Below are 26462 nucleotides of genomic sequence, written 5' to 3' on the forward strand. Positions count from 1 at the left end.
GGGCACAGCGACGGCCAAGTACAGCCGCCCACAGCGGTGAAGGCCGGTGGCCGCGGCCTCATCACGTGACCCGGCCGGGCGGAAGCGGAAGTGCCTGCCTGGAGCCCAAGCTGGGCGGGTGTACCTGGCGCTGGCAAGCACCGGCTTGAACCAGCCATGGACTGCTACACCGCGAACTGGAACCCACTCGGGGACTCTGCTTTTTACCGGTGAGCCGCCCAGCCCTCCTGCCCACGGCCTGGTTACCCGGCTAGCCCGCGGAGCCGGCGGCGCGAGACCCCGCTGCTACGGGCGGTGAGTCTGCCCCTCGCTCGCTCGCCGGCTCTCGCCCTGCTTAAGGCGCAGCCTCCTAGGGGCGGGCCTTCCCCTGCTGCGGAGAAGGAAAATGAGGCAAACCTGGTGGTCACACAAGTAGGGGCACAGCTCAACTCAACGCCAGGGCTGTCACCCCCTGGAAGAATGCTGACATCACACTGTGGGTGGCCCCCCTCTGGAGACAGTGAGCGCTTTATCTCTTGTCGGGAAGTGCTGCTGAAGTCAGACCACTGGATGCTCCTGGGGGGCGGGGTTGCACAGCTTGCAGGTGACATTACTGACCAAGGCTAGGAGAAAGCGAACGGTCAATAAATCAGACGGCGAGTGATCTCTCCCTGCTAAGGTCAGCCCTCTCATGGGAGTTGTGGAGTCCTTAAACCACTAATATTTCTAAATGTAGACTAGTCATATCATTACCCTAATTAGAATTTTTTGCAATACTTTCCCTTATAAGATAAAGTACAAACTCTTTATCATGTTATATCTGTAAACCGGCCCCATTTGTCTTTTCAGCTTCCTCATCTGTCACCCAAAGCTGTGTTCAGTTGGGCAGAACAATATCTCGACACACCATGATGTTTCCTGGCTCCCTGTGTTTGCACCAGCCTGCAGTTCCTTCTGTGTGCACTGCCATTTCCCTCTATACTTCACAGGAGAATTCTAGCTCATCCTTCTGGGTTTAGTTTAGGGTTTTTTTTCTGAAACCTTCCCTGATCCAATCCCAATAGAGTGACTTTGAGCTGACTTTCCTTTGGGTCTCAGTGCTAAGGTGTTACTTATGACACATTAGGGCAATATTTGTATAGATTTCTTCTGCTGGACCAAATTCCTTGAGGGCTGAGTGCATATGTCTTGCATCCCTTTGTCTCAATTATGTATTTAGAACAGTGCCTGCTGTGTGCATGCATGCTGCGTGCTGAGTTGCTTCAGTCGTGTCTGACTCTTTGTGGACTGTAGCCCTCCAGGCTCCTCTGTCCATGGGATTCTCCAGGCAAGAATACTGGAGTGGGTTGCCATGCCCTTCTCCAGGGGATCTTCCCAATCCAGGGACTGAACCCTTGCCTTCTGTGTCTCCTGCTTTGGCAGGCAGGTTCTTTACCATTAGTGCCATAAAGTTTTTTAAAAAATACTTTATTGATTGCAACTGAAGATCACAAAGAAATCACATTGGAGTCTTATTTCAATAGAAGACAGCTGTTCATGGTAGTGAAACCATGTACCATTGCTGTTCACATATTAAAACTTTTCAGTGTAATTTTTGATGCATGAAATGTGAGCACTTAACACTTCTGAAATGGACAAATCCCTTGATGGAATTTTTAGAGATCTGTTGCATTTGTCTTTTGTTTCTAATTCTTATAAATATGCCTGTACGTTGTGAAAAAAAAAAAAGACAAAAATTTGGTGTGAAGTCAGTAGGAAATAACAGTGATTTAAACCATTTTTGTGGAGAATGGATGTCACTTGACATGGGTTGCCATGTAATTTAGTATTTACAACACAGAATATACTTTTAAAAGTATTGATTTGTATTACTTTTGAAAATATGTGTTGCATACACAGGCTTGTTATAGTACTGAAAATGATGACCTCATTACCATAGAACTTCTGTTTATCATATGAAGTCTTAGCTTTGTTTATACACTCATAAAATTTTAAATGACTGTAAGTGTTGAGTGCATGCTATAGACATGACCACTGTTGCTAGCCTACCCTAGCCTACCCTGTACTTGCAGAAAGGAGTAGAAGTGTTAGCCCTGCTATAGAAGGTGTATTATTCTTGGTAATGGGTGTTGAGCCTTTCTGTGTACTCGACAGACAGACGGAAGTATGCTCAGTCGTGTCAGACTCTTTGGGGACCCCATGGACTGTAACCCACCAGGCTCCTCTGTCCATGGAATTTTCCAGGCAAGAATACTGGAGCAGGTTGCCATTTCCTACCCCAGGGGATCTTCCTGACACAGGGATCGAACCCTGGGTATATCTCTTGCATATTCTGCCTTGGCAGGTGGAGTCTTTACCACTATGCCACCTGGGAAGCCCTTATAGGTTCTCTACCGGAGTAAACAAAAATTTAAAGTTTAGGTGCAGATACTTGGTTTTATTTGTATTTGTGCATAGTCTTATATCAGGACTTAAATGTTCAAATAAGTGAATGAATGATAAACAGGTGGCACATATTTCAAGTTCTGTCTACAGGATAGGATTCTTTTGCACTGGAAGTGGTGTTCTGGAAAAATGACTAATTTGGGAGGTCAAGGAGAGGGAATGGTGTTGATTCTTGTGAGACTCCAGAATTTTAGCCACTTTTATCCTAAAAACCCAATTTGGGATAATACCATTAAATAATTTTGCCCAACCCATTGCCAGGCAGAATGTATATTGGGTCAATAAAAAGACATGGGCCCTTTCTGCTCTTAGATCTTACAGCCAGTATGGAGACAGTTGGTAACCGCTAATCATTTTATTTGGGGCTTCCTTGGTGGCTCGGTCAGTAAAGAATCTGCCTGTGATACAGGAGACCAGGGTTCAATCCCTGAGTCAGGAAGATCCCCTGGAGAAAGAAAGGGCAACCCACTCCAGTATCTTGCCTAGAAAAACCCATGGACAGAGGGCCATGGCGGGCAACAGTCCATGGGGTCACAAAAGTTGGACATGACTTAGCAACTAAGCCACTACCACTAATGACTCTATTTGGGCTTCCCTGATGGCTCAGTGGTAAAGAATCCACCTGCAATGCAGGACACATGGGTTTGATCCCTGGGTTGGGAAGATCCCCTGGAAGAGGAAATGGCAACCCACTCTAGTATTCTTGCCTGGAGAATCCCATGGACAGAGGAGCCTGACAAGCTAGAGTCCATATTGTCACAGAGAGTTGGACATGACTGACTAACGTTTTTCACACTTTACACTGAGGTAAAAGGTTATGTAGGACCCTCAGAAAGCATATAACAGTTTGGTAAGTGAGAGGTAAAGAAGACTTTCTGAAGTAGACAATACCCCATCCAGAAGATAGGAAGATTTAAATGCAGGGAATGGGATCCAAGAATATATACAAAAGTCCTGAGGAGGAGGAGATAGGGACACTCTCAGTGACCTAAATAGAGCCAGTGTGGCCACAGTGTCACACTGTTGGATTTGCGCTTTGTTTCTAATTCTTATTAATATGCCTGTACATTGTGGGGAAAATTGCCAAAATGTTAAGTCAGTGAAGTCAGTGGGAAGTAACAGTGTTTTAAACTATTTTTGTGGAAAAGGGATATAACTTGACATGGGTTACCATGTACTTTAGTGTTTTCAACACAACATATACTTTAAAAAATATTGACTTGTATTAATTTTGAAAATATGTGTTTTTCAAAAGGCAAGGGGCCAGGACAAGAGACAGGTAAATGTCGTCTTCTCCCAGCAGCCATACCCCGCAGGGCCTTATAGACCATTTTTATTTGAAGAACAATGGGAAGCCTAAATGAAAGGATTAATGTGATTGCATTTGCCTCTGTGTGTCTGTGTGTTTGTGTTTTAAATTCATTCTGGAGGCAATGGGAGTAAGCAAGAATAGAGCCAAGGGAGACTGGATTGTTGTCTTAGGTTAGGCGGCTCCTGGACTAGACCAGGGAGAAGTTGATGGTGGTGAGCACTAGAGATGGAGAGAAGGGGGCGGTCTGACCGATGGTAAGGGCGGAAAAGTGAAGGAGACTGTGGTGAGTTGCACTTGATAGGGAGGAGGAAGAGCAGTGAATCTCGGGATGACTTATATTTGAGTCTTAAAAATAATGAGAAAGGAAGCGTGAATTTGTTGGGGAAGAGAATGAGCTTGGTACTGAATACAGTGTTTCAGGTACTTCAGAAACGTCTATATGGTGAAAGAAAGGAGACTGAAGATACTACATTCGTACTTTTCATAGAAGAAAGGTTATCTATTTTAGTAGGTTTTACGGGTTGGTATGTTTGTTTTGCATGTATAAACATGAACTGTTAAAAAAACTGTGGTTAAATACACATAATATAAAATTTACTATATTACTCATTATAAAATATGATCTAGGAGTGTTAAGTATATTCACATTGTTGTGTAGCCAATCTCCAGAACTTTCTCATCTTGCAAAATTGATACATTAAATACTAACTCCTCATTCTCCCCTTGCCCCAGCCCTGTCAACCACCATTCTGCTTTGTGTTTCCATAAATTTGACTAGATAGCTTGTGTAAGTGAAATCATAACAGTATTTGCTTTCTTATGGCTGGCTTATTTCATTTAGCATACTGTCCTCAAGATTCATCCTTGTTGTATAATATATCAGAAGTACCTTTTTAAGACTGAATAATATTCTAATGTATGTATACACCACATTTTATTTGTTCATTCATCTGTCAGTGGACGCTTGGGTTACTTCCGCCTTGTGGCTATTGTGAATAATGCTGCTATGAACAATGGTGTGTGAATATCTCTTTGAGATCCTATTTTGATCCAGAAATGGAATTTCTGGATCATATGGTAATTCTGTGTTTAATGTTTTGAGGAACTATTCTACTGTTTTCCATGACAGCTGCACCATTTTACTTTCCAGAAACAATGCACGAGGATACTGTAGCCGTTTTTTTTTTGTCTTTTAAATTGTTTATTTTTGGTATGCTAGGTCTTTGTTGCTGTGCATGGGCTTTCTATAGTTGCAGCAAGCAGGGGCTGCTCTTTGTTGTGACACACAGGCTTCTCAATGCGGTGGCTTTTCTTGTTGCAGAGCACAGGTCTAGGGCACTTGGGCTCAGGGTAGTTGTGATGCACAGGCTTAGTTGCTCTGTGGCATGTGGAGTCTTCCCAGACCAGGGATCAAACCCATGTACCCTCCATTGGTAGGTGGGTTCCTATCCCACTGGACCACCAGGAAAGTCCAGTAGTATTTCTTTTGAAGGCAGTCTGGAATCAAGGGGTTATAAAGAATCCATCCGCCTGTCAGTGCAGGAGACGTGCTTCAGTCCCTGGGTCAGGAAAATCCTTTGGAGAAGGAAATCGCAACCCACTCCAGTATTCCCAGTATTTTTGGGAAATCCCATGGACACAGGAGCCTGGCAGGTTACAGTCTATGGGGTTGCAAAGAGTCAGGCATGACTTAGCAACTGAACAACAACGAAGGGGGTCTTTCTTCAGGGCCTGGGCATTTTGGAATTGATGGACTATTCCCCACGCTAGAGTTAACGTGTTTCTTCCTCCTCAGTGTTCCGATAGCCCAGTCTGAACAGGCCGAGGTCATGTTTTCACACAGCTCTTCTCTTACTGCAGTGAGTCATGCTTTTCCAGCAGTTCAGCTGCACTGCAGCAGGGATTCTGTCAGTGCTTCACGGAGCGGCTGGGATTGAAACCTGCCCTGCTGGCAGAGGTCGTCTAGTCAAAGCTGTGGTTTTTCCAGTAGTCATGTACAGATGTGAGAGTTGAACCATAAAGAAGGTTGAGCGCTGAAGAATTGATGCTTCTGAACTGAGGTATTGGAGAAGACTCTTGAGAGTCCCTTGGACTGCAAAGAGATCAAACCAGTCAATCCTAAAGGAAATCAACCCTGAATATTCATTGGAAGCACTGATGCTGAAGCTGAAGCTCCAGTACTTTGACCACCTGATGCAAAGAGCTGACTCGTTGGAAAAGACGTGACGCTGGGAAAGATTAAAGGCAAAGGAGAAGGGGGCAGCAGAGGATGCGATGGTTAGATAGCATAAGCAGCTCAATGACCATGAATTCGAGCAAACTCTGGGAGATAGTGAAGGACAGGGAAGCCTGGCATGCTGCAGTCCATGGGGTCACAAAGAGTTGGACACAACATAGTGACTGAACAACAACAGGACCTGCTTCAGTGATTTTCTGGTATTCAAATCCAGGCTTCGTTTACTGCTACTATGGGAATTTCCACTTCCAGGACCTGCAGGTAGAAGAGAAATATGTAGCTGGCCTTCCTCACTGAAGATATGACCTATCCTTACAAAATTCTCACTTCTAGACTTTTCTGAGATGCTGCTGTCTCTGCTGCTCTCAGTCTGCCCATCTGTACCCCATGCCAAACTTATGGCATAGCTTGAGTCACCTCACTGTCCCTGAGAAGCCTTCTTTACCTTGAAGGCTTGAGGAGGTGGCCTGTGCTTTGTTCCTCTTCGCTCCCTGAACCTTACTCCTGCACTCCTCGCCTCTTTCCCACTCCACTCTATGTCAGGGCTAATGTCCTGGACTGCAGCCGAAGGCTCCTTGATCCTGCCTCCCAATTGCTGACTTCACCTCGTGCTTCCCAGAGAGCTGGAAGCCTTGGCCTAGAAGGGCCTAGGCTTCCCTGACAAAATCTGCCTGTTGTGTTCCCAGCCTGCTGAGGAGATATGCCCCCATTTCTCTGTCTTCTGAGAAACCATGCGCCATCTACCCACTGTCATGTCACCTCAGCTTTCTCTAGCCATTCTTGTATAGGACTCACTGCGTTAAGGTCACCCAAGGTGCTGCTGCATGTAGCTTCCTAGGGCAGATCTCTGTTGTCTCTGGCATGGGTCCTTTGATTTTGATCTGTATTTTAATAAGCAGCCAGGTGTTTTTTCAGTGTAGAAGACCTCTATATTGTTTTCCACCATCCCTACCCTCAAGGGCTCCCTATCAGGTCTCAACTACTGTATTCAAATCTCCCCAGCCTAACAGAAAATAAAGTTCCTATTCAAAAAATCAACAAATCCCTTTTCACCTCACCAAGGGTCTGGAAACTGCCATCTTTACTCGCTTCCATTTTCTTTCTTCCCACCAACCACTCACTCAGATAATCATTCACCTAGAGCCAGACATCCTGGAATGTGAAGTCAAGTGGGCCTTAGGAAGCATCACTGTGAACAAAGCTAGTGGAGGTGATGGAATTTCAGTTGAGTTATTTCAAATCCTAAAAGACAATGCTGTGAAAGTGCCGCACTCAGTATGCCAGCAAATTTGCAAAACTCAGCAGTGGCCACAGGACTGGAAAAGGTCAGTTTTCATTTCAGTCCCTAAGAAAGGCAATGCCAAAGAATGCTCAGAGTACTGCACAGTTACACTCATCTCACATGCTAGTAAAGTAATGCTCAAAATTCTCTAAGCCAAGTTCAACAGTGCGTGAACTGTGAACGTGCAGATGTTTAAGCTGGTTTTAGAAAAGGCAGAGGAACCAGAGATCAAATTGCCAACATTCGCTGGATCATCGAAAAAGCAAAAAAGTTCCAGAAAAACATCTATTTCTGCTTCATTGACTATGCCAAAGCCTTTGACTGTGTGGATCATGATAAACTGTGGAAAATTCTGAAAGAGATGGGAATAACAGACCACCTGACCTGCCTCTTGAGAAACCTGTATGCAGGTCAGGAAGCAACAGTTAGAACTGGACATGGAACAACAGACTGGTTCCAGATAGGAAAAGGAGTACGTCAAGGCTATATATTGTCACCCTGCTTATTTAACTTACATGCAGAGTACATCATGAGAAACGCTGGGCTAGATGAAGCACAAGCTGGAATCATGATTGCCGGGAGAAATATCAGTAACCTCAGATGTGCAGATGATACCACCCTTATGGCAGAAAATGAAGAATTAAAGAGCCTCTTGATGAAAGTGAAAGAGGAGAGAAAAAGTTGGCCTAACATTCAGAAAACTAAGATCATGGCATCCAGTTCCATCACTTCATGGCAATTAGATGGGGAAACAGTGGAAGCAGTGTCAGACTTTATTTTTTTGGGCTCCAAAATCACTGCAGATGGTGACTGCGGCCATGAAATTAAAAGACGCTTACTCCTTGGCAGGAAAGTTATGGCCAACCTAGACAGCATATTCGGAGAAGGCAATGGCAAGCCACTCCAGTACTATTTCCTAGAAAATCCCATGGATGGAGGAGCCTGGTAGGCTGCAGTCCGTGGGGGTCGCTAAGGGTTGGACACAACTGAGCGACTTCACTTTCCCTTTTCACTTTCACACATTGGAGAAGGGAATGGCAACCCACTCCAGTGTTCTTGTCTGGAGAATCCCAGGAATGGGGTAGTCTGGTGGGCTTCCGTCTATGGGGTCACACAGAGTCGGACACAACTGAAGTGACTTAGCAGCAGCTTAGCAGACAGCATATTAAAAAGAGACATTACTTTGCCAACAAAGGTGCATCTAGTCAAGGCTATGGTTTTTCCAGTGGTCATGTATGTATGTGAGAGTTGGACTATAAAGAAAGCTTATTGCTGAAGAATCGATGCTTTTGAATTGTGGTGTTAGAGAAGACTCTTGAGAGTCCCTTGGACTGTAAGGAGATCAAACTAGTCCATCCTAAAGGAGATCAGTCCTGAATATTCATTGGAAAGACTGATGCTGAAACTCCTATATTTGGCCACCTGAGGCGAAGAACTGACTCATTGGAACAGTCCCTGATGCTGGGAAAGATTAAAGGCAGGAGGAGAAGGGGACAACAGAGGATGAGATGGTTGGATGGCATCACTAACTTGATGGACATGAGTTTGAGTACGCTCCGGGAGTTGGTGATGGACAGGGAAGCCTGGCATGCTGAAGTCCACGGGGTTGCAAAGAGTTGGACACGACTGAGTGACTGAACTGAACTGAACTGTGTGGTGTTCATGCTGCATCACAGCTATAGGCCATTGTATCAGGTTGTCTGTTACGAGGGAAGGGAAGTTGAGATTGGCAAGTGTTCTGAGGCTGATGGCCTCATCCTCCGCCGTATATTTGTGTTTCCCCCTTGTGACAAGCAAGTAGGCTGTGAAATGTGACACTGGTAATATTTCTGTGATTCTGGTTAGGAGATACCATATGGTGACTACATAGGGGAAGTTTAACATAAAGAACTATTAAATTATGATAGCAAAGTAGCCATAAGATAAAACTGTCCTATCCTGGGGGCTGAGGATAAAGGAAGGAGAAGTTGGAAGTGGGGTGCCCTCCCCAAGCAAGGTTCTGACCTTGCTGGAGAAGGTATAGTTGCAGCACACTGAATGGTGGGAGAGTTGCTGGTTTGCCAGGCCAGAGCTGGTCCACAGTCACTGGATAGGCAGGCAGCAGCCCTCTTGGGCATCGATAGGGCACAGGTGAGCATAGCTGGTGGCCAGGGAGCACCAGGCTGAGCAGGAGACCTAGAGCCTGCAGCATCTTGTGTAGAGAACCACAGGAAGGTGGATGGCCAGTCCAGGCCAAGGTTGTGAGGGACTGTGTGCTCTGGGTGCATGGATGGGTCAGAGTGTCCCCAGATACCCTCATGCCCAGACTGCTGACTGATCTTTCAGCTGCTGGAAACAGCCAGAGGCCCCCTTCCTCCTACAAAGACCCTTTTCTACAGGGCCAGCTACTGAGAAAGCTTAACATCTAGCTCGCTGTGGAGCACATGTTGAAGGTTGAATTTGGATCTGGGAGGTAATAAATTGATAACTAGCAGGGTCCTTTCTCTGACTGATCAGCTTCAACGAGCACCCTCTACTCACTTTTCAACTCCCTCACAATAACCAAACAGCTCTGTATTTCTGCTTCACGGGATACTACCATCCTTCTTACAAGTATACTACTCTTTCCCCAAATGAGGAGACATACAGTCTTAAGTCATTGTATCAATCACTATATTAGTTACTCCTCAAAATGAATTACAATCTTACTGAATATTCTGTTACCTAAAAATTGAATTTAAAAATTAACCTTCAGTAATTTGCGTATAAAATAAAAATGGCAAGGAGAGAAGATAATGGCTCGTATATACATATGAACACAAGGACATAACAAGCACAGAGAAAATGCACGAAGTGGCTACAGTCTTCATTTCTGTAGCTATTCACAAGAGCACAGTTAATACCTATGGCTTCCTTCTACAGCTGCCTTTGCCCTTGGCCAGAACCTTCACTGCTCTGTTCTTTACGTAGTGAAGTGACCCATACCTCAGTCATTCTGCTTTCTTTTGATTGCTGAGGTTTTTCACTAACCTTTCCCATTAGACATGGAGGTACCAAGAGGTGCCCCAGAAAGAAGATCCCCTGGGTTTTAGACAAAGTTCTCCTTGCCTCCATTATGTAGTAGCAACTTGATTTCCCCTTGGCCCTCAGGATAATTACTTCAGCCAGTGGATTAACCCCATTTTCTTGCCTGTTGCTTCAGTGGCATAAGGAGCCCCAAATGGCAAGGTTGCACTCTTACCTTCCAGTTCAGTGAATCCATTGTTTTTATCCCCTGGTGGAAACATTCTTCCCTTGGTGACTAAGCTTTATAAATCAATAGGTCTCAAAGTTAGTGAAACTTGAAGCAGCATTTAAAAATTTTGTTACAAACATTGCTAGCTGCCCTGGGTCCTCATTGCTGTGTGAGGCTCTCTCTGGTTGTGGTGCACGGGCTCAGCAGTTGAGGCTCAGTCTCTAGAGTGTGGGCTGAGTAGCTGTGGTGCACAGGCTTATTAGTTGCCTCATGGAATGTGGAATCATCGAGGACCAGGGATCGAACCCATGTTCCCTTCATAGAGGGACGGGAAGTCCTAGAAGCAGTGTTTTAATAAGAGAGTCATTAGATTTGTAGTAGTGAGAGGAGCCACTCGCACTTTCACCCCTTGATTCCCAATCCCCAATATTGTCTGTCGAGTTAATCCCATGTGATGGTCTTTGATGCAAAGCCTAGACTTGCATCCTGTAAGACAGAGCCCCATATTTTTAGGTTACTGTCTCCCAGTTGGTCCTATTATTGAGTCATCAGTACCTTTAGACCAGTCACTTCTGGGTAATGGAATGTAAGGTAAGACTAGTTGATTCCATGTACCTAGCCCACTGCTGCACTTCCTTTGCTGTGCAATGAGATCCTTGATTAATTGCAAGGCTTTGCAGACTGCTGCAGTGGTAGATGAGACATTCCTTAAGTACATAGATGATGGAAGTTTGCTAGTGCAAAGGCATTAAAGGTAAAGACAAATCTACATTCAGAATATGTATTCCAATGAAGACAGATCTTTGGCTCCTCCATGATGGAGGAAGTCCAGTGTAATCGACTTGCAGGCTTCTCCCCCAGGAACAGTGCCATACTGGGGCAACGTATTGATCTCTGCTCTTAGCTGGTAAAGAATATACTTGCAATGCGGGAGACCTGGGTTTGATCCCTGGGTTGGGATGATCCTGGAGAAGGGAAAGGCTACCCACTCCAGTATTCTGGCCTGGAGAATTCCATGGACTATACAGTCCATGGGGTCCCTAAGAGTCAGACATGACTGAGCGTCTTTCACTTAGCTGATAACCACTCAGCAGTAGTGTTAGCCAGGTCAGCCGTGGAGAGGGAGGCTCCCAAGATATCTGCCTCAAGTGAAGTCATCACAGGGTTTTCAAGCAGAGGAAGGCTAGTCTTCTCAACACAGGAGGGCAAGCTGCTTCCACTGGTGAGGAAGACCCACGATGACTTGAGGGGTTCAAGACTGGCAGCTTCTTCTAGGTCTAACCAGTTCTGTTCCTTCCATGTTTCAAATTAGTGCCTTAACTTTCACATGAGAGATGGTGTGCTGTAGAATTTAACTGTTATTGTTTAACAACCCATACAGTTAAACTGTCTTTGAGTCTCAGCAGTAGCAGCTGTGTGACTACAAGAAATAAGAGATTCTTTTAGGCTGTTATAGAAGTTTTCTGCTTCTCAGACCATGACTTGAGCTGAAAGTTAATGGACCTAACCATGTCATTTTCTTTTTGTAAATGTTCAAGTGCACTCAAAATAACTCATCTATACCATGGCCCTTATAATCATCATTACTGCCATACAATCAAGCACAGAAGTCATTCCCAAAGCATGTGTTTGACTTGGCATTTTGCCACATTGAACTGAAGGTTTGATTAATTGTGATGCTGCTGCATGCAGTGGGTTACTATGCTAGCATCCGTTTCTCATCAGTAGAGAACAGCACTGCACCCAAGCCTAAGCACATGACCGTACCAATCCTCAAATTCCATCTTTAGAGTCAGGAAGATCCCCTGGAGAAGGAAATGGCAACCCACTCCAGTATTCTTGCCTGGAAAGTCCCATGGACAGGGGAGCCTGGCAGGCTACAGTCCATGGGGTTGCAAGAGTCAGACATGACTTAGCAGCTAGACTACCACCACTACCACTCCTGGGGCCACTCCCTGCACCAGTTAGTCTGGGTCCAGTGAGGAGCTGTAAACTGGGAAATTTTAATAAATATAAGGGATTATTACACTATGATAAAGATTAACTATATGAGAAAGTTTATATGGTAGCTTAGGACTAAGGGAGAGTACTCAAGGAACAACAAACTTGGGAGGGAGTCCCTTCCCCAGCTGAACCACAGCAGTTGCAGGCCACTGGATGGCCATGAAGTTTACTAGTTTCCCTGGGCCAGAGCTTCCCTGATAGCTCATTTGGTAAAGAATCCAGCTGCAATGCTGCTGCTGTTGCTGCTAAGTCGCTTCAGTCGTGTCCGACTCTGTGCGACCTGGGATTCTCCAAGCAAGAACATGAGTGGGTTGCCATTTCCTTCTCCAGCCTGCAATGCAGGAGACCCCAGTTCAATTCCTGGGTCAGGAAGGTTGTCTGGAGAAGGGATTGGCTACCCACTGTAGTATTCTTGGGCTTCCCTTGTAGCTCGGCTGATAAAGAATCCACCTGCAATGTGAGAGACCTGGGTTTGATCCCTGGGTTGGAAGATCCCTGGAGAAGGGAAAGGCTACCCACTCCAGTTTTCTGGCCTGGAGAATTCCATGGACTCTCTAGTCTGTCGGGTCACAAAGAGTCAGACATGAGTGACTTTCACTTTTCACTTCACTAGGCCAGAGCTGGTCCACAGTTGATTGGCAAGCAAGAAGCAGCCCTCTGGGTTTCAGAGGATGGGGGGCACAGGGGAACTACAACTGGGGGTCACTGGTGTGGTCGTGTAGAGAGTTGGGGACCTGATGCTGGTAGCCTGGAGCATACAGTATCTGTAAGGCAAGCCACAACTAGTGACTTGGGTGCATGGTTGTGCAGAGAGAGTCAGTGGAAATGCTCGAGGGCATGGGCAGGGGAGCCAGTGGCCAGGCATTGTGGCATGCAGAGGAAGTAGGCCCTGGTGGAGGCAAGAAGCCAGAAATGCTATGTCTGTCCAGGGAGTCAGTCTGGGTGAGCCTTGGAGGTTGCTGCATGGCGGGGTCAGAGCATCACCAGATGTCCTTACAGCCTGGCTGCTAGCCAGCTGCCGGGCTGGAATCAGCAGGAGAACTTGTTCCTCATGCAGTGTTCCTCCAGCACCCTCTGCTGAGAAGGCTCAACATCATGCTGTGAAGGAGAAATGCTTAAAAGAATACCATCTGTTATCACAGAACACATATGGAAGGGAGCATCAGTGAATTGATAACTGGCATGCTAAGGTCTGTTTAAATATCTCTATCTTTTCATCAGATTTCATCTAAGGATTTTAGTAACAAAATGTCAGAAGAAATGCATATGTGGTATAAAAGTTCAAATAAATAACAAAATTATATGGGTAAAGCAGTAAAGAATCTGCCTGCCACTGCAGGAGATGTGGGTTTGATCCCTGGGTTGAGAAGATACCTGAAGAAGAAAATGGCAACCCACTCTAGTATTCTTGCCTGGAAAACTATGGACAGAAGAGCCTGGTGGACCATAGTTCCTGGGGTCGCAGAGTCAGACATGACCTAGTGATAAAGACCAGATATAGCCTATATAGCCAAACTGTCCGTCTTTTTATTCCCCTCCCCCATTTACCACCCTCTCCAGAGGCAACCACTGTCTCTCCACACTGGCTTAGTATGGCGGCCTATGAGAGTTTTTCTTTGTATTGACACACATACAAGTGAGTATATATAAATATGTCTGTAAAAATGTATGCTGTTTTTTTATTGCATAAGTGGATTCATGTGGTTCAAAATACTACACTGTATTTTGTCTTTTTTTTCCTTAATATATTTTCAAGGTCACTTCATGTCAATATACATTGATCACTTTGTTAACGGGCGCAAAATATTCCCCAGAATGGGCACACAATAGTTTATTTAACCAGTCTTGTTTGAATGGGCATTTAAGGAGATTTTTTTCCAGGATTTGTTTTTTTGGAACTATTTTGAACAGTGCTGCAGTGTATTCATACTTTTGTGTACTTGTGCAAGTAGTTTTATAGGTTAGATTTTTGAAAGGAAATTGCTAAATTAGAGTGTGTACACATTTAAAAGTTGGATACATAGTGCTTCATTTTCTTCCCTAAGGGTTGAACCATTTTACACTCCCAATATGTGAGAAAGTTTTCATTTTTCCATACCTTCAGCAATATTGCATGTTATTTATTAACCTCTTAATTTTTCCTATTCAGATGGCCAAAACATCAAAATAACTTTTAAATTCATATTTACCTAGTTGTTAAGTATGTCTGTTCATATCCTTTGTTTATTTTTCTGTTGTGTTGTTTCTGTTGATTTGTAAAGGAGCTCTTTACATATTCTCCATAATAACTCTTTGTTACAAATTTTCTCACTGTGGTCACTTGACTTTTATGTATCAATTTTTATGGAGTGCTCATTTTATTTAACCTGTGCTCATTTCAAAGTGAAAGTTTCTCAGTTGTGTCCGACTCTTTGCGACCCCATGGACTATATAGTCCATGGAATTCTCCAGGCTAGAATATTGGAGTGGGTAGCCTTTCCCTTCTCCAGGGGATCTTCCCAACCCAGGGATCGAACCCAGGTCTCCCATATTGCAGGTGGATTCTTTACCAGCTGAGCCACAAGGAAAGCATGTGTATTAATTTTTAACATACATATGTTAAAAGTCCATGTTATAAAGTCTATCAGTCTTTTTCCTTTGTAATTTCTGGGTTTTGTGTCTTGTGCTGAAAGAATTTTCCATGGTTCACATTATAAAAAGATCAGCTTTTATAGTCTCAAGTTTTTTATGTTTCATTTTAAAATATTTTCACAAAAAAAAAATATTTTCACATAGTTATGATACAACCTTTGATCATTTTTCTTTTCATTTTTTTTTACAATTAATTAGAGCCTTTTGTATTTTAAAGAACAGCAATCCTTTTTCACATGTGTTACATTTTTTCATTTTTTTCCCCTTCTCATAGTTTGTCTTCCTAGTTTATTTTTGATAGATTTCTTTAGCATATAAATTTTTTTTTTTTGGCTGTGCTACATGGCATGTGGGATCTTAGTTCCCCCAACAAGGGCTGAATTGTGGAGTCTTAACCACTGAACCGCCAGGGAAGTCCCTATAAAAAATTTTTAATGTTAATTATTTTAATAAATAACTGTGACTGTAGTTTAAAAGCTCAGTCTCATTCCCATCTCTTCTCTTCTTCAACTGATTCCACCCCTCACCTGCAAGTAACCACAGTTATTCTTAGAACCTTTTCCAGAGTCTCTTTTTTCAAGTAGAAGTAAGTATAAATATGTATTGTTTTTACACCTTTTACATACAAGTATACAGAAGGTCTTAATTTTTATTTAGAAGCACTTGTTATTTCTCTTAGTGACTTCCAGACTTTATATCATGTTTAGGAAATTTTTTTTCTACTTCGAGATTATAAAAATAAACAAGATTTTGTTCTGATATGGCTTTATTTTTTAACATTTAAATCTTGAATTTTATCTAGAAAATTTTATTATAGAGATTAAGTAATGAAATAGCATTTGTTGTGATTCTTCCTATATGGCCCATTGTCTGATTGCAAGTATCAATTTGCCCCAGTTTGAAATGCCATCTTTATTATTGGGATGGCCAAAAGGCTCCTTCAGTTTTTTCTGTAAGATGGTTCTAGTAGCACTTAGTTGTCTTTAACTTCATTTGAAATAAGTTTGTTAGATTGTATTGTGACAGCTGTCATATCAGTGTTCATTTTTTAAAAAAAACAATGAAAATTGGTGAATTTTTGTGTAACCATTTTAATACGGATCATGGAAGAAAAAGCAACATTTTCAGCATGTTATAATTTATTATTTCAAGAAAAGTGTGAATGCATCTGAAACACACAAAAAAAGGTTTGTACAACATATGGAAATGGTGCTGTGATTGATTGAACGTATCAAAAATAGTTTGTGAAATTTTGTGCTGGAGATTTCTCACTGTATGATGCTCCATGGTCCCGTAGACCAGTTGAAGTTGATGGCGATCAAATCAAGACATTCATTGAGAATAATCAATGTTACACCATGAGGGAGATAGCCAGAATATTAAAAACATCCAAATCAAGCATTGAAAATCATTTGCATCAGCTTGGTTATGTTTTGTTTTGGCTGCATTGGGTCTCAGTTGTGTTTCATTGCGTCGTATGGGATCTTGTGTTGTGACACATGGACTGTATCATTGTGGTTCTCGGGTTCAGTTGCTCTGTGGCATGAGGGATCTTAGTTCCCTGACCAGGGATCAAACCTGTGTCCCTTGCATTGCAAGGCCGATTCTTAACCACTGGACCACCAGGAAAGTCCCCAGCTTGGTAATGTTAATTGCTTTAATGTTTGGGTTCCCATAAGTTAAGTGAAGAAAAACCTTCTTGACTGAAGAAAAACCTTCTTGACCGAAGAAAAACCTTCTTGACCATATTTCCACATGTGATTCTCTCCTGAAATTTAATGAAAATGTTTCGTTTTTAAAACAAATTGTGACAGATGATGAAAATTGGATACTGTGTAGTGATGTGGAACAGAAGTGATCATGGGGCAAGCGAAATGAACTATCACCAACTACAGCAAAGGCTGGTCTTCATCTAAAAGGTGATGATGTGTATTTGGTGGGTTGGAAGGGAGTCCTTTATTTCAAGTTCCTTCCAGAAAAATGATTAATTCCAAGTACTGCTCCCAGTTAGACCAACTATACTCTGACAAAAAGCATCTGGAATTAGTCAGTAGGAAACACATAATCTTCTATCAGGATAACACAAGACCATGTATTTCTTTGATGACCAGGCAAAAACTGTTACAACTTGGCGGGAAGTTCTGAGGCATCCACTGTATTCAGCAGACATTGCACCTTTGGATGTCCATTTATTTTGATCTTTACAGAATTCTCTTACTGGGAAAAAATTTCAATTCCCTGGAAGGTAAAGGACACCTGGAACAGTTCTTTAGTCAAAGAGATAAGTTTTGGGAAGGACTTCCCTGGTGGTGCAGTGAATAAGAATCCACCTGCCAGTGTAGGAGACACGGGCTCGATCCCTGTTCTGGGTAGATCCTACATGTCTTGGAGCAGCCAAACCTGTGTGCCACAACTATAGAGCCCACTCTCTCCGGCCTGAGAGCCACAACCACTGAGCCCCTGTGCTGCAGCTACTGAAGCCTGCTCGCTTAGAACCAGTGCTCCCCAGGACAAGAGAGGCCCACCGCAGTGAAAAAACCAGGCACCGCAGTAAAGAGTAGCCCCCGCTCACTGCAACTGGAGAAAGCGCACACTCTGCAACGAAGACCTGCCACTGCCAAAAATAAATAAATACATTTTTAGAGTTTTGGGAAGATGAAATTATGAAGTTACCTGAAAAAAGGGAGAAGGTAGTGGAACATAATGGTAAATACATTGTTCAATAAAGTTGTTGGTGAAATTGAAAATTGTGTTTTTTATTTTTACTTAAAAAGCCAAAGGAACATTTTGACCAACTCGGTACAACCTCTGTCTAGTTTCAGGTCTTTTTCTGGACTGTCTTCTCTTCCATTGACCTGTTTGCTTATTCCTGTGCCAAAGCAAGTTTTAATTAACTTTAGCTTTTAAGTGTATTTGGTATCTGATGTATATCTGTTTTCATATTTTCAAATATTCTTAAATATTTTCTCTTCAGATGATCTTCCTCCTCCACCCCTCAAATGAACTATCGAATCAGTTTGTGCTGCCCTGCCCACCAAAAAGTTGGGCTGATTTTTATTGGAATTTCTTAACCATCTATCAGAGAAGGAAGTGGCACCCCACTCCAGTACTCTTGCCTGGAAAATCCCGTGGGCGGAGGAGCCTGGTGGGCTGCAGTCCATGGAGTCACTACGAGTCGAACACTACTGACTGACTTTACTTTCACTTTTCACTTTCATGCATTGGAGAAGGAAATGGCAACCCACTCCGGTGTTCTTGCCTGGAGAATCCCAGGGACAGGGGAGCCTGGTGGGCTGCCGTCTGTGGGGTCGCACAGAGTCAGACACGACTGAAGTGACTTAGCAGCAGCAGCAGCAGCAACCCATCTATAGATCCTTTAGAATATTTCCCCATGTCTTCTCTATCCTTGAGTAAAGCAATTTGATTTTGCTGAAAATTTTTATTAGGCTTATTCTTGGATATCTAATAGTTTTATTGATATCGCAGTTAGGGTCTTTTTAAAAGTTATGTTTCTAATTAGTTCTTGCTATGGTATAGAAAACTCATTGGTATAGAAAATATATTGATTTTTGTTCATTATTTACTGAGCTCGCTCTTCTCATTGTTTGCTTTGGATTTTCTAAGTAGGTAGTCTCATTATTTGTATTGATAAATAGTAGCAATCTCTTTCTTTCTTCAAAATGGAAGCCTGTTTCTTTTTTTTTTTTCTCTTAAATTATTTTGTCTAGAATGCCATTTTTCTCTTGAATTATTTTGGCTAGAATTCCAAGAACAATGTCAATAGAGATGATGGAGCCTCTCTTACCTTCTGAAATGACCCTACTCTCTGTAGAGTGTGTTGCTTTCTAAATAAATCCAATTCTTACCTATCCTAAAATAAAAGAGAGAGACGATGGGCATCTTCCTGATCTTTAATGGGAAGGCTCCTGAAATGATCCTAGCTGAAATACCTTCCTTCTTGAACTTTGTCTTCTCTTGTATTATGGAGTAGGTCCACTCATTCTCTGTACTCTTTTCTACAGCTCCAACCATCAAATTATGGCATTCCTCAAGCCTACTCTGTCTTCTCATGCAGCACATGTCTTGGTGATCCGTATACATACATAGTCATCTTGTGGCAGTTTGTAATTTCAGTTACCTCCTGTGAGTCAAGCATTCACAGATTGGCATCTGTAGCCCACGACTCTCTGAGCTCTGGGCTCACTAAGGAGCTCCTCTTGGATTTCTTTCAGGCAGTGTTCACTTAGTACCTCTAAAATTGAGTTCATTATCAACAGGCTGGAGCCCTGGGTATAAGGCCCATAACCAGATTCAGTGTTAAGAACCAGAAATATAAGAAAGGCTGCCTAAGCTGAGAGGCCCTCCTGCAGGGTCTTATTTTCTGCCAGTGGAGACCCAAGCCAACCCCCTCACCCTAGTCCCACATCACTCTGTGCTCTACATACTGACCACATAGCCTGCCCTCCCAACACCCTCTGCTTCCTCACCTGCTGTCCCTAGGATGTCCCTTGCAGTTTCTAATCATCACCCTCCTCCTTTCCCCTGAGGGGACCTATGGAGGACAGTTGGAAGCATTAGGGGACTCCTCTGGTGCTTACTCCATGTGGATGCAGGGTCATGACGAGACTGATCTCTGCTTGTCTCCTTGTGGGCAGGAAATATGAGCTGTATAGCATGGACTGGGACCTGAAGGAGGAACTGAGGGACTGCCTAGTGGCTGCTGCACCCTATGGGGGCCCCATTGGTAAGTCACCCCTCTGCCACTGCTTGCTTTGGGACCATGGGATGAACTCAGGGTCCTTGTTTCCTGGGGGCCTTGCTGTTGCGTGGTTCTTGCTGGCCTATGCTACCCATCCCTATCCCACCTTACTGAGATGTTTTTAGTTGTGAGGCCTGCCACATGTGGTGTGGGCCTTTGGAACTAGTTCATAGGCCTGCTTAGCATGGAGTGGGCCTGGGCAACTAGGACAGAAGGTTTCTGCTCAAACCACAGCACTGCTGAGGAACCCCTGGCGGAAGGAGAAGCCCGCCAGTGCCCGGCCGGTTCTCGAGATCTACTCAGCTTCTGGGGTGCCTCTGGCCAGTCTGTTGGTGAGCACCCTGCCTTCCCTGTGGCTGGGGGCTTTACAGGATTCTGCATCCTGAGGACAGCCTCTGGAGCCTCTCTCTCATCTACAGTGGAAGAGTGGGCCCGTGGTGTCCCTGGGCTGGTCAGCTGAGGAGGAGCTGCTCTGCGTGCAGGAGGACGGAGTTGTGCTGGTTTACGGGCTGCATGGTGACTTCCGGAGACACTTCAGCATGGGCAATGTAGGGGGCCCTGGGGGCTGGGGAAAAGGGATGGAGACTGGGACTCTCTCACTCCCTCAACCCACGACCCCTCTCTCCAGGAGGTGCTCCAGAACCGGGTTCTGGATGCCCGGATCTTTCATACTGAGTTTGGTTCTGGGGTGGCCATCCTCACAGGAGCCCACCGCTTCACCCTCAGTGCCAACGTGGGTGACCTCAAACTCCGCCGGATGCCAGAGGTGCCAGGTGAGCCCTGACACCCGTGGAGCAGCATTCACTGCCCACAAATGTGCCTCCTGTCCATGGGACCATCAGAGGCAGAAACTGTGGGCTCTGGGCAGTCTAAGGTTGTCCTTTTCCATGACCACAGGTCTGCAGAGTGCACCCTCATGCTGGACCACAGTGTGCCAGGACCGAGTGGCGCACATTCTCCTGGCTGTAGGACCTGATCTTTACCTCCTGGACCATGCAGCCTGCTCTGCTGTGGTGAGGAGCCTTGGTTGGGAGTGAACTGGAGGAACTGGGGGAGCCAGTGGGAGACCCTGAAAAGTCAGTCTGTCTGGTGTTCCCCCTGGCCCTGCCCCAGACACCCCCTGGCCTGGCCCCAGGAGTGAGCAGCTTCCTGCAGATGGCTGTCTCCTTCACCTACAGACACCTGGCGCTTTTCACAGACACTGGCTACATCTGGATGGGGACGGCATCTCTCAAGGTATAGCGCACATTTCTCAGGGCTCTATGCCTTGTCTGGGAAAGATGTGTGGGGCGTAGGGGAAGGACTTTCCAACCAGACTGGTGACAGCTGGGATAGAGCCATGACATTCCCTGCCCTCTTTCAGGAGAAGCTTTGTGAGTTCAACTGCAACATCCGGGCCCCCCCGAAGCAGATGGTCTGGTGAGGATGGGGAAGGGGTGTTGTTCTTATGGGAGTGGACGTGCACATAGCCTTGTCTCTTGGGACACATTGATTCATCCTGTCTACTGACCAGAACAAGCGGAGCTTGAATCTTGTCTTCCCTGCTAGTGCACGTTTGAGGGAAACCCCAGTTCCTGGTAGGCCCCAGGTGTGCCAAGAAGCTGATGGGCACAGGGAGAGAGGGAAGCAAATATGTCAGCCAGAGAAGTGAATAAAGGGCAGCAAACCTGTGCAGAATTCCCCAAGGCAAAGTGATATAGACAGCGATGTGGGAGACGTGACTGTGGGCCAGGCCTCCTGTGTATTAATCCCAGATGTGTGTATGTGTGCACACAGGTGCAGCCGTCCACGCAGCAAGGAGAGGGCCGTTGTGGTGGCCTGGGAGAGGCGGCTAATGGTGGTGGGCGACGCACCTGAGAGCATCCAATATCCTTGGAGGGCTGCCAGGGGATAGGGGAGGGTGGCCAACCCCGCCCCATCCCTGGTTACTTTTAGGAACCTTGACTGTGCTCAGGTTCGTGCTAGATGAGGACTCCTACTTGGTGCCTGAGTTGGATGGGGTCCGGGTCTTCTCCCGCAGTACCCATGAGTTCCTGCATGAGGTTCCAGGTGAGGCCCTCGTAAGAGCACTGAGTGACCAGGACAGGGGCTCCTCAGCACCACAGCTGCCAGACCAGTGCCCCAGAGCAGAAGCAGGGCACTGAGGCAGGGCTGAGGATTTCCTGACCCGCCCCCGTCTCTCACTCATGATTTTCCTCCCCCAGTGGCCAGTGAGGAGATCTTTAAAATAGCCTCGATGGCCCCTGGAGCGCTGTTGTTGGAGGCTCAGAAGGAATATGAGGTAAAGCCCTGGGCTTCTTCTGGGGCCCCAAGCCACTCGCCTTCCCCTTCCCCTAATTGACCCAGCTCCTGTTTTCTGCAGCCAAGTGCTACCTTTCATGATAGGGGTTCAGGCAGGACATGGGCTGGGCCGGGCTGGGCTAGAGAGAGCTGGCTCAGTTGGAGTGAAGGGACTCGGTGTCTTCTGTGTGGTGATAGGGAGGGTCAGGGAGCCCTTCCAGTCTAGTCACAAATCAGGGCTCTATTGAGAGATCTCAGGTCCTCATAGGCAACTGCGCTGATTGGGGGTGTGTGTGGATACCTTGGGTGGTGGGGCTGAGGGGATTTGGGCTCCGGCCTCTGCAACCTTCCAAACCTGCCACCACAGCCCAGTGGGTTGGGAGCCAGACATAGAGGTGTTCTCGGTCATGACACACTGTCTCTGGCACTTTCCGTCCACCCCAGAAAGAGAGCCAGAAGGCGGATGAGTACCTGCGGGAGATCCAGGAGCTGGGGCAGCTGCCCCAGGCTGTGCAGCAGTGCATCGAGGCTGCAGGACACGAGCACTGGCCAGATATGCAGAAGAGTCTGCTCAGGGTTGGCCTGGATGGCAGGGCTGGAGGGAGGACAGGGTTTGGCTGGCAGAAGGGAAAGCCCTCCATTGCTCTCTGGCTCTTTTCAGGCGGCCTCCTTTGGAAAGTGTTTCCTGGACAGATTTCCACCTGACAGCTTTGTGCGCATGTGTCAGGACCTTCGTGTACTCAATGCCGTTCGGGACTATCACATCGGAATCCCGCTCACCTATAGCCAGTATCCTCAAGTGTGCTGACAGGATGTTTACTTAGGGGTGGAAGGGCAAGGGGATGGAGATGCCACCTAAAGGTCCTTGGCAAATAGGACTTATCTCCCAGCTGGATCCTTAACTAAATGAAATACAGATACAAGCAGCTCACCATCCAGGTGTTGCTAGACAGGTACGGCAAGCCCAAGGGTGCTGGGCGGAGGACTGTGGGTGGGTGGACGTTACAGTGCCTGTTGGGCTCCTGTGGTCACTGCTCGTGATCCGTTTCCTTGGGATCAGGGAGGCTGGGGTTATAGGCTGGGGCCACTCCGTCCTCTTTCTGCCCTACTCTATCCCATGTGCCCTTTACCTCCCTTGTCTGCCAGGCTTGTGTTGCGGAGGCTTTACCCCCTGGCCATTCAGATATGTGAGTACCTGCGGCTTCCTGAAGTGCAGGGCGTCAGCAGAATCCTGGCCCACTGGGCCTGCTACAAGGTGAGGATATAGAACAGAGTCCAAGGGCCATTCAGGGTTTACAGGCCATGGTGAGGTGTAGGAAATAAGTGTAGAGCTGAAAGAGTGGGTCTTGATCAAGGCAGCGGGGGTCGGGATTAAGGGGTGAGAGCCAGGTTGGTGACACTTCCTTCCTTTTCCAGGTACAGCAGAAGGATGTGTCTGACGAGGATGTTGCTCGGGCCATTAATCAGAAGCTGGGGGACACGCCTGGTGTCTCCTACTCTGACATTGCTGCACGAGCCTATGGCTGTGGCCGCACGGAGCTGGCCATCAAGGTGTGGGCGCTTAGCCGTCCCTGGATGCTCTGATATGGGTGTTAGAGGCCCCCAGGCTAGCTCTTTCTCTCTGTGCCTTCCTCCTCGTCCCACAGCTGCTGGAATATGAGCCACGCTCCGGGGAGCAAGTTCCGCTTCTCCTGAAGATGAAGAGGAGCAAACTGGCACTGAGCAAGGCCATCGAGAGTGGGGACACTGATCTGGGTGAGCAGGGTTTGGGCGAGGACGAGGCTGGGGACCCTGGGCTCAGGAAGGGGCTGGGTTGGATCCCCGTCCCACCTTACCGTCCCACAGTGTTCACAGTGCTGCTGCACCTGAAGAATGAGCTGAACCGAGGAGATTTTTTCATGACGCTTCGGAACCAGCCTGTGGCCTTAAGTTTGTACCGCCAGGTGTGTGCAGGGGCAGTGTGGGGTGGAGCCTGCGGAGCCCCCGAGTTGGCCTTGCTGACTGCCCACCTGCTGCCCCCAGTTCTGTAAGCATCAGGAGCTGGAGACGCTGAAGGACCTTTACAACCAGGATGACAACCACCAGGAGCTGGGCAGCTTCCACATCCGAGCCAGCTACGCTGCAGAGGAGGTCTGAGGGCCACAGGGCAGGTGGGGCCCACAAACTGGGCCATCGGTCTGGCTGCTTCTCCAGGAGTCTAGGCCTTGAATGTGTCACACACCCCATTTGGTCCTCATTGTGGAGGGAGAGCTTGAGAAGACGTGAGGCACCACAAGTTGGCCCCAGAGGAGCTAGTCATTCCCATTAGGGGCACCGGCGCAGTGCTCCCATCGGGAGGAGCTGGCACTGGCGACCCTAGGCACAGGGACTGGGGAGAAAACTGCAGCATGAGTGGTGACGGCCGAGGTTCTTTGTGCTGTGAGCTCCCTTTTGGCCTTTGCAGCGAATTGAGGGGCGAGTCGCAGCTCTGCAGACGGCAGCCGACGCCTTCTACAAGGCCAAGAATGAGTTTGCAGCCAAGGTTTGGCCCATTCTTCTCTAAGAACCTCCTTTCCTCACTTCCCAGTCTTCCTTCCTTGTCCCTCTCATCCCCGTCCCACCATATCCCTGTTCCCAGGCTACAGAGGATCAGATGCGGCTCCTACGACTGCAGCGACGCCTCGAAGATGAGCTAGGGGGCCGGTTCTTAGACCTGTCTCTACATGACACGGTCACCACCCTCATTCTCAGTGGCCAAAACAAGCGCGCGGAGCAGCTGGCACGTGACTTTCGCATCCCTGACAAGAGGTAGATGAGGGCCTGATCTGCATGTAGGTCCTGGGACCCCCTGCCCCTCCTGCAATGCCTCCATGCCCAGCTTTCATACAGGCTCTGGTGGCTGAAGCTGACTGCCCTGGCAGATTTGGAAGACTGGGAGGAGCTAGAGAAGTTTTCTAAGAGCAAGAAATCACCCATTGGCTACCTGGTGAGGTGGGGCCCTCCCTCCAACCCATCTCCAGTAAGGCAGTGCTGGGGAGGCTGCCAGGCTCCAATGGTCTGTTCACACATCTGCTCAGCTATCCCACAGAACTGGTGGGCACATTTCTGAGTCAGGCACAGGGTAGGACTTGCCCAAGTCTGCCTGCAAATGTTGGAGGAAAGGAGACTGAGCTGCTTTTCCCCAAGGAGGACCACAGGGGACACTAGTGCCTGAAGGAAAGTCCTGTTGGCAGGGAGGAAGGGGCATAGGAAGAGTACATTTGCAAAGCAGTGGAGGATGTTGAGCGGTTTGTTTTCTGTAGCAAGCAGTTCAGAGGTGTGGTAGGTTAGGCAGCCATAAATTTCCCAAAACTCAGGCCCTGGGAAGGCGGGAAATGCCTGCTGTGAGGGGTAACAGTGGATGATTGTGTGGACGCATGGAAATAATTTATCTCAAAGCTCTAATAGAGTTTGGGGTAGGTTGTTTTCACCCAAAGAATTTTGAGATCACAGCTGTTGTGTGTGTGTGGGATAGGAATGGGGGGGAGGATTATACAGACAGAAGGGTATATAAGATACATTGGGATAATATATCCACTTGGCTTTGCTCATGGACAGAGGAGCTTTGAGAGCTATGGTCCATAGGGATGCAAAGAGTCAGATACAACTGATGTGACTTCACACACAGGCTTTGCTCATAAGAGAGAATAGGAGGGCTTTACCTGATCTCTTTCTACCCTCTTCTCCTAAGCCCTTTGTGGAGATCTGCATGAAGCAACACAATAAATATGAGGCCAAGAAGTATGCTTCCCGTGTGGGTCCTGAGCAGAAGGTCAAGGCCTTGCTTCTCGTTGGGTGCGTCAGCTGAGAACCCCGGGGTGCTGGGTGGCAGAGCCAGTGGGCTGACGAGAGGCACAGTTTGTGCCCTTGGGCAGCTCAGCACTATCTCCCCTCTTGCTCAAACTGCAGGGACGTGGCTCAGGCTGCGGACGTTGCCATTGAGCACCGGAATGAGGCTGAGATGAGCCTCGTGTTGTCCCACTGCACTGGAGCCACAGATGGGGCCACGGCCGACAAGATTCAGCGGGCCCGGGCACAAGCCCAGAAGAAATGAGGGGCCTACCTGCTCATCTTCCTGAGCCCTGGACCTGTCAGAAGTGTCCCTGCTCATCTAGCTCTTCCCACAGAGCAAAGCCCGAAAACCTGGGGTGGGAGCCAGGGTTCTGGTTGTAAATAAAGTTGAACCATTTTATAGCAGCAGTCCCCAACCTTTTTGGTACCAAGAACTGGTTTCGTGGAAGACAGTTTTTCTACAGACTGGGGGTGAGGGGATGTTTTCATGATGATTCAAGCGCATTACCT

The 26462-nt window shown here is 46.7% G+C and overlaps 1 protein-coding gene across 4 annotated transcripts; it reads left to right on the forward strand.

Moving 5' to 3' along the window:
• The first annotated feature begins 10 nt into the window (after window positions 1–10).
• VPS16 (VPS16 core subunit of CORVET and HOPS complexes) lies at window positions 11–26352 on the forward strand. 4 transcript variants are annotated; one of them, XM_055432723.2, is made up of 24 exons: window positions 61–209; window positions 19759–19847; window positions 20097–20194; window positions 20282–20410; window positions 20491–20635; window positions 20760–20875; window positions 20976–21098; window positions 21226–21281; window positions 21639–21728; window positions 21817–21911; window positions 22067–22143; window positions 22587–22718; window positions 22804–22931; window positions 23060–23095; window positions 23289–23397; window positions 23559–23693; window positions 23789–23897; window positions 23988–24085; window positions 24165–24272; window positions 24586–24663; window positions 24760–24929; window positions 25011–25107; window positions 25852–25955; window positions 26070–26352. In XM_055432723.2, exons 1-24 carry the CDS (start codon window positions 157–159, stop codon window positions 26212–26214), a joined length of 2520 nt encoding a protein of 839 aa, XP_055288698.1. In that variant the 5' UTR covers window positions 61–156; the 3' UTR covers window positions 26215–26352. The 4 variants fall into 4 exon arrangements, 3 of the variants coding, with proteins under 3 accessions (XP_055288698.1, XP_088700074.1, XP_088700075.1); XR_016039154.1 differs by lacking the exon at window positions 26070–26352 and having other exon boundaries at window positions 11–209; window positions 25000–25107; XM_088843948.1 differs by lacking the exon at window positions 20097–20194 and having other exon boundaries at window positions 62–209.
• The last annotated feature ends 110 nt before the right edge of the window (window positions 26353–26462 follow it).

This window comes from Moschus berezovskii, chromosome 15, assembly GCF_049115385.1.
Source record: "Moschus berezovskii isolate FMDL1 chromosome 15, NW_MosBer_1.0, whole genome shotgun sequence".
In the NCBI taxonomy this organism is placed as follows: domain Eukaryota; kingdom Metazoa; phylum Chordata; class Mammalia; order Artiodactyla; family Moschidae; genus Moschus; species Moschus berezovskii.